The sequence below is a fragment of the Phoenix dactylifera genome, chromosome 10 (assembly GCF_051530095.1).
Source record: "Phoenix dactylifera cultivar Ajwa chromosome 10, Ajwa_hap1_PhDact_Kaust_v1.1, whole genome shotgun sequence".
NCBI classification, from domain to species: domain Eukaryota; kingdom Viridiplantae; phylum Streptophyta; class Magnoliopsida; order Arecales; family Arecaceae; genus Phoenix; species Phoenix dactylifera.
Window position 1 is genome coordinate 28431393 of NC_143199.1, and position 7959 is coordinate 28439351.

The window sequence follows — 7959 nt, forward strand, 5'->3', positions numbered from 1 at the left end:
TTGCATGGCGTATATATAGTTAATCATATAGGAACCATACTGAGGATTGCTGTGGTAGATATTTTTTTTAATTTTGTGCATATTTTATTTTTTGATTCTTACGGATATATTTACACTAACATGGTATAATAAAACTGATTTACCAAAATGAGACATATGAGTTAGGTCGTTCAATGAAGTGAAAGTTATGAATGTCTTTCAAGTTTTCCAATGGTCATGTGTTTTAAAATCGATGTCTTCTAGAGTCTATGAACAATTTAATACTAATAATCCTGATTTTTTTTTTAGTGTTTCCAAGAGATGTCTTTAATTTAGAGTTCCATGAAAGTATTAATAATTGTCCTTTAGGGGGCGTTTGGTATGGGGTGATCGTCCTAGGATCAAGGGTGATGTGGGTGGAGGTGATAAGATCACCGCGTTTGGTTGCACCACGATGATCCTACGTGGCGGTGATCTTAAATCACCTCCACTCCTCAAATCATCCCCCAGCTCGGTGATGGGATACCTGTTCTTGAGGTCGGAAATCCAAGATCACCCCAAGGCAATGATCCTGGGTTGAAAGTTAAAGACAAAAATACCCCTCAAGTTAGTAAAAAAATTAATATATCAATATACCATCAATATATTATATCAATATTATATATATATATATTATGTTGATATTATATATTATATTATAATATATTACTAATCATATTATTATCCTATTATTATTGAAGGATAATTTTAAATTCTAGTAGAAATATATTATTATTTTTTATATTTATATAATGAAAATATTTAATATATTACTATATTACTTCTATTTACCTTATTTTTCTAATCAAAATAATTATTAGTATTAAAAAAATCTATTATAAGTATAAATAAAAATATTAATTCTATAATGAAAAATAACATATTTTTATAAGATTAATAATTTATAGGAGTAATAAATATTATTTATAGAATATTTTAATAATTAATATATTGATAAATATATTAATATTTTATTATAATATATTTTATATGATTAATAAATATATGATAAGGGCTACTAAAAGTAGAATATGTGACAAAATTATGAAGTTATTATAGGAATTAGTATATTGACTTAATTAAAAATACATAAAAAAATCCATCTAAGATATGTCAAAGGTATTTGTGGTATTATGTAGTCAGTGATCTTGGATCCCCGTACCATACCAAATAAGTTACTCATGAATATCCGGGGATTTTTAATCATTGAACCATGGCCTACCAAATACATTGCTCTTAGATCACCGGGATCAAATCATCCCAGCATTTGGATCACTGGGGTTCTTAGATCACCGTGGTGATCCTGTTGGGGTTACCAAACGCCCCCTAGATGTTTTAGCATATATGTAAGGGGTACATCAAAAGTCCACTACCCACCTATACAAAATCGTATTATGGTTCATCAAGTAATTAGTAAGAAGAATTAAAGGGATCAAATAATATTGGAGTGTTATGCTTCATCTACCTTATTCTATTCTCTGCCACCATATATACATCCAGAGTTAATTCATGTTCATGACAAGGATGATTTTTTTTTTAATAAATACTATATATATAAAATCTAATTTTATCAATTATGTAAATATTTATGAGATTATATACCATACCTAATAGTCTCAACTTTGTGAGATCATGTATCGTATGCATCCCACCAATCATGGAATCTTTTGAAACTATATACCATGTATATCCGGGATAACATGCCGTATGCATTTTTATCAATTATGAAATCGAGTTTCTTTGTACTCTCTCTCCCTATATATATACATATATATATATATATATATATCATATCGTGATGCGATTAACACATTGCATTGCCATCCTTTTATTTTTTAACAGATGGAGGAAGCCAAGTTGGGTAAATCATCCAAGTTCAAGAGGGTGTGTGTCTTCTGTGGAAGCAGCACCGGAAAGAGGAGCTGCTACCAAGACGCCGCTGTGGAGCTTGGCAAAGAGCTGGTAGGCATTATTTTGGTTCGATCTTTTTTTTTTCTTGGTTTTTGGCTCTTTTGGTGGCTATTTTTATCGGGTTAGACTAGATGTTGATCAAATAAGGGTTGCGGCGAGCAGGTGGCTAGGAAGGTGGATTTAGTCTATGGAGGTGGGAACACGGGTCTGATGGGCCTCGTCTCCGGCGCCGTCCACAGCGGAGGCGGCCATGTTATTGGGTGAAGAGTTACTTAAGTTTTTTTTTTTTCCCTCCTCCTAACTTTTTCAGTACTTACGTCTCCTATTTGTTCATTCTTCTTCCCTTATAAACCTTTTCTTGATTTCAGCATCATCCCCCGAACTCTAATGGGCAGAGAGGTCTAATTCTCGACACTTTTGCTTTCTATTGCTTTCCGTCTGAATGCCATCCAGGTTTTAGCTAAGATTAACCTTATTTGATCAGCAGATCACCGGGGAGACGGTGGGAGAGGTCAGAGCAGTGGGAAGCATGCATCAAAGGAAGGCGGAGATGGCTCGACACTCTGACGCTTTCATTGCCTTGCCTGGTTTTGTCCTGCCTTCCACTTATTTCCTAGTTTCTTTGTTTCCTCCCTCGATTCTAGAACTAGATATGCTTATACGTTCGCAATTTAGGTGGGTATGGCACGTTGGAGGAGCTGCTGGAGGTGATAAGTTGGGCCCAGCTCGGCATCCACAACAAACCTGTAGTCCCTTCCATTCCACCAAAATTATTTATCCCCTATATATCCAACTGCATAAAAGAGACTGAAATGAGACTCAAACTTTGCATGCGATGGTAGGTTGGTTTGGTGAATGTGGATGGGTATTACAACTCGCTGCTGGCCTTCGTAGACAAGGCCGTGGACGACGGCTTCATCAAGCCCTTTCAGCGCCATATCATAGTTTCCGCCCCCAGTGCTCGGGAGCTGGTCCAGAAGCTGGAGGTTAAATAAAACAAGAAAACCCTCTATGACTTTGTCTCAGTATTATTGCACTTCTATTTTAACAATCCCAGAGTGTTGTATATAGCATGAAAGCATCGTCCATCTCCATTATAATTCCTCTTATTTTACACTATTTTTTCTTCTAGCTTATGTTTTCATGTCATCTCTGTCTCGGTGGGCCTTGGGTCTTTGTTCTTCTTATTTTACGTGCTCGACATGACTTCCGAATGCTTTGTTGTTTTGTAATAAGAGAGCTATATTGTTCAACACGTGACGCAGGACTACGTGCCCATCCAAGACGCGGTTGTGTCTCAGCTCAGGTGGGAGAAGGAGCAGGTGGGATATAATTTCTCCCTGCAGGCCGAAATCGCTACGTAGCAGCGGTATCTGCAGGAGCTGCTTGTGTGCGCACACTACGATGAAGGGAAGGGACTTTTCTTGGTCGGTTTTGTTCTTTAGTTATTTTGTCCCTAGGCTTGGGATGGCAGCTCGGCACTGCAATGGCAATTGATACCACCTGTGTGTGTATCCCCTCATCCTTGTTTTTCCCCCTTCTCTCCTTATGTTGTGATGCTTGTGAGTGTTTATGTACTACTACTCTATTGATACCGCCACCATTTGACTGATACTACAAAGCCGGAAGCAAAAGCAGCAGCTATCGGCTCATCTACTTGTGCCTTGCTCTCTGTTGCGCGTGCCGTCGATTGGGTGCCTCTCTGACGCTTATATTCTCTGTACTCCTAGCCGTCAGCCCTCCCTCCTCTCTCTCCATGTTTCAGGGCCTGGGAAATGGGTTGCAATCATGGCAACTGAAGTGAAGCGTGGGATAGGGTTCTGAAAGCTCCCCTCGGTCGCCAGATGGTCGCCTATGGTAATCAGTGCGAGCCTTCTACTTCCGGTAAAAGAGTTATTGCATCCAAAGTGGATGTCTCAGGGTAATGACCTCTTTTGTGGTGATTTGCTGTAAGCCTGTGATTGATGTTGATCAATGATTAGATAGAGGAGAGTGGTAAGGCCAAGCAGGTACGTACTCCTTTCATGAGACAGACTTTTCACCATCTCCAGAAGGGCCCCTTCTTAAGTGCGTTGAATAGGCTTTATGCTATCGGTTTTGTTGGTATGCGAATGTCCTTCCGTGGCTTGAGGGGCTGGGTGGGTGTTCGAAGGTCATGAGACAGACTTTTACCATCCTCAGAAGGGGGCCCTTTTAAAAGTGCGTTGAATAGGCTTTATGCCATGGGTTTTGTTGGTATGCGACCTCCTTCCGTGGTTTTAGCCTTTCCGAGGGACTTTGCATGCTTGAGAGGGTGGGTTGGCGTTCGTGGTACTCATGGCCCAGGAGTGTAGCTTTGCTTTCCCGAAGTGGGAGCCGGGAATCTTTCCACATCGATCGGGGGATACTTCTGAGAGCTCTGCTGTTCCTTGAAGAGAGCAAAGCTTTCAAGTCATACTTTTGGGCGTGGAAAAATCTAGGAGGTGCAGATGAAATCATCCTTTTTGGGGGTCGAAAAATTTAGGAGGTGAGCACCTCGTGGGCTGCCCGCTCAACTGTTAGTCCAACTTATATAAATAAAAATAAATTATTCGTGCTCAACTCCGCTGCTACCGAGCTGAAGTCAAGCTCAAGTAGGCAAAAATGTCAAACGGTCTCTCTCTCTCTCTCTCTCTGTGTGCCTCCCTCCTAGTAGCCAGCCAATCCTGGTCTTAAATTTTTTAATGCACTGCCTATATACTCTGACTAGAAGTAGTTGCCGTGATGCTTCACGTTTGCTGGTAGCCCCTACACTTTGAAATTGCACGAAAGGAACCGAAGTACAGCAGAATTAGAGTCCGCATCTGTCCACCAAGCCGCACTGTAAATTTTTGAAGTGATTTTTCAGGATTTATGCCTACCAATGGCATAAAAGCACTATAAAATAAAAGTACAAAGTTGTATTATTTGTTAGTGTAATGGTGGTTTGTGATTAGGAGTGCAAATGGATTGGGTAGGGTCGGAGCATGAGTGATCCTAACCCAATCCGATTTCTTGTTCGGGTCCCAATGTTGAACTCAGACCCAACCCAATAGAAGATCGGGTCGGGTTAAATCGAGTCCATGGCTAAAATTTTTAATCCAATAAGTCATTCAAGTCGGGTCAGGTCGGGTCCATGTATAATCCGGTCCCAACCCAAAAAATTTGAGTCCAGATCGAGTTTGGATCGAGTTTGGATTGGATCCAGGTCGGATTCCTATATATACTTGTCATTCCTTATGCTTAGCTTCTTTTGCAATAAATGAAAACTATAGAAAGTAGGTTATGTATGACCATACAAGCGAAAGTGCCTAAGCTTTAAGGATTGATGCCATTATAAACTAACCTAATAATGATAAGCTCAACTTTATTAACTACAAAAAAAATTTCTGTTTATATATGCAATATATTTTTTTTTTATAGAAAAGAATTACATCTATGCTAATCCTTTTTACTCAGCAGTGATATTGTCTGAATTTGTTAGAATGCATCCACTACTATTTTTTTCTAAATATACTACTAGCTAAAAAAAACATACATCGGCCAAGACGAGGAATATAGTTTTGATAATGACATATAGTAAAGTTTAATACTTGCAAACGACTCATCATGAACCTATCTTCTTCCATATGAAAAAGTTATATTCTATTTTGCCTTTATTAGTTTGAACTTCCTTATTAGGGGAACAATGTTCCCTTTTGACATTACACAAAAATAGTCTCTTTCATTTCTCTCCTCCTCAAACACAAGAAAAGATAAAAGAAGTATAAAGTTAGAGACTCATAAGTACCCATATGGGCCCTAATGGTATAGTAGGTTCTGATCAAGTTGGGTCGGGTCATATTGTAGAAAATCTAAAATTACCCCAAAAATTAAATGGGTCGTGTTGGGTCGAGTCAGGTTAGAATTTAGTAAATCCAGACTTGATCCAAAAAATGGAATGAGTCTAATTTTAGAATCCGACCTGGCTCCACAGATCCTTTAAATCGGGTCGGATCGAGTCTAACAAGTCGGGCTGTGTCGGATCATAGGTCAACCCCACCTATTTGCAGCCTTATTTGTGATGCTTAGCATAGTATGCTCCATGTGTAGTAGTCCCAGCAACATTGTCGGTTAAGATCCTATTATGGACACTAGGTTAAGAGATAGAAGTATAAGGATTTATGAAATCCGAATTCAATGAAACTATAAGCATTTTCCCTTTGAGGATATCCGGATCCCCCCACCCCCCCCCCCCCCCCCCCCCCCCCCAAAAAGTGGCAAGGTAGCTTGAGCTTCCTACAAAGCATGCGAGAGAGAGCAAAGATATCTCCTGAATGCTTGCTCTTGAAGAGGTTCTAACTTTAACTTGAAAAGGTGACACTATCTGTTTTCATGTTTTCCTTTTTCAATGAATCCGTCTTTCGGTCGTATAATGCCTAGTGAAAACATAATGAGATGGAATGCTTGAATTGAAAAGAAGACCAGCTTGTTGGTAGTCATTTTTCCACAGCTACGATAAGAATGTCAATGCTGGAGTTTCACTTAGGGGAAAAAATGTTGAATTTGCAACTTAAAAAAGGCATAGATTAAATAACTTGATTTTGGGATCTTGTTCTCCCCTATGTGACTTCGTTCTTTTTTTCACACAAAAGATTGATCCTTTGTGTTCACAACAAATTTCATGAAATGGAATGAAATGACCGGCACCCGTTACATTATGAATGAAAAGAAAAACGGATAAATGCTACACGTACATGAAGTAAGTTTACAAGGCTAATTCATCTTGACCTAACCTAACAGTATTCTCAACGCCAGCCCGGTGGTATCCCAGTTCTCACTTGTCATGGTGTGACCTACGGACCCAGGATCCTCTACAATGGGTTATTGGCACCATAGAATGCTGTGTAGTGCTCGATGGCCATCTTCAAAAGATGACCGCCATCCAACAAAGTATACTGGATTTTTTTCTTTTTCTTTTTTGATACTAAGAGAGGCAAAAGCCATCCAAGATTTTATTAAAAGAATTGGTAATTACAAAGAGGATGAGTTACAGAAAGTAGAGAGTTTATCATATCAGAACTATAGGTGTCAGTTGTAACTAAATAAACTTACCAAAAAGCAAAGAACATAGTGATATGTTAGCTATGTATAAGCCAAAATAGAAACAAAAAGGTTATCTTTTCTGATGCCCAACTATTTTGATGACAGCTATCGAGTGCACAATATTCTATAGTACAAACTATGCTGTAGAAGGATCGATTTTCAGGACCTATGGCTTGAGAACCTATCTATATTTGAAGCCCAACACGTGGACTAATATGGACCTCTCATGTCACTCAGTTGTTGTCAGCTGTCCCTTCAAACTTCTTCCATATCCATACTTGGCGAACCTAGGGTCTTCCCTTGGGAACTATTGTTTCCCATGCCAACCTAACTTTAATATTCCCTCACCAAACCCATTGTCTGTTATTTCAGACCTTTTTGTCTTTGGTATCTTTATAATTACTTATCTTGACTACTAAGTATCTGGCATGTGATTTGCTTAAGAGGACAGCAGCATGGATGAATATGACTGCACCAAATGTGCTAAGATTTCATTGAGAAGCCAAAACACTAATTGTCATGAAAAAATATTTAAAAGTTTTTGGAGCAATTCATTGCTCTAAGACAACAGATCCAATTTAAGGTTCAGCATATCCAAATCATGTACAATATATGCCTGGTCAGCTTAGTATTGGATAAATATCTTTCATGCCAATGATTTACATCGAGCACTTTGTGTTTCAATTCAAAAATTTAGCTAAGGTTTTAAGTGAATCAGTGAACCAACTAGGTCAAATTTCTAAAACTTAAAAGTATAATCCATACTTACGTCAAGTTTGCAATGTCCTGTTGTTCTTGTTATCTTCCATGTCTTCAATTTTGTATTTAAAATCTATCTTTTTATGTTTAATTTATAGATTATTTTGTTAAATAATTATTTATGTATCGATCTATAAAATCCAAATCAGCCAGCCTCCGACATCTTAAATATTTTGTTGCATAAATGAT

The 7959-nt window shown here is 38.3% G+C and overlaps 1 protein-coding gene across 1 annotated transcript; it reads left to right on the forward strand.

The window, feature by feature from the left end:
- The first annotated feature begins 1824 nt into the window (after positions 1-1824).
- Positions 1825-3543, forward strand: LOC120104444 (cytokinin riboside 5'-monophosphate phosphoribohydrolase LOG1-like). The gene is made up of 7 exons (XM_089925889.1): positions 1825-1980; positions 2092-2189; positions 2298-2328; positions 2417-2516; positions 2605-2675; positions 2772-2915; positions 3195-3543. The coding sequence occupies exons 1-7, from the start codon at positions 1861-1863 to the stop codon at positions 3291-3293; spliced, it is 663 nt and encodes a 220-aa protein (XP_089782015.1). The 5' UTR covers positions 1825-1860; the 3' UTR covers positions 3294-3543.
- The last annotated feature ends 4416 nt before the right edge of the window (positions 3544-7959 follow it).

Excerpts from the sequence above, each read along its gene's own strand:
- LOC120104444 (XM_089925889.1), top strand. The coding sequence starts at position 1,861 with ATGGAGGAAGCCAAGTTGGGTAAATCATCCAAGTTCAAGAGGGTGTGT. Across the intron at positions 2,190-2,297 it reads GGAGGCGGCCATGTTATTGG|CATCATCCCCCGAACTCTAA; the intron begins GTGAAGAGTTAC and ends TCTTGATTTCAG. Across the intron at positions 2,676-2,771 it reads TCGGCATCCACAACAAACCT|GTTGGTTTGGTGAATGTGGA; the intron begins GTAGTCCCTTCC and ends ATGCGATGGTAG.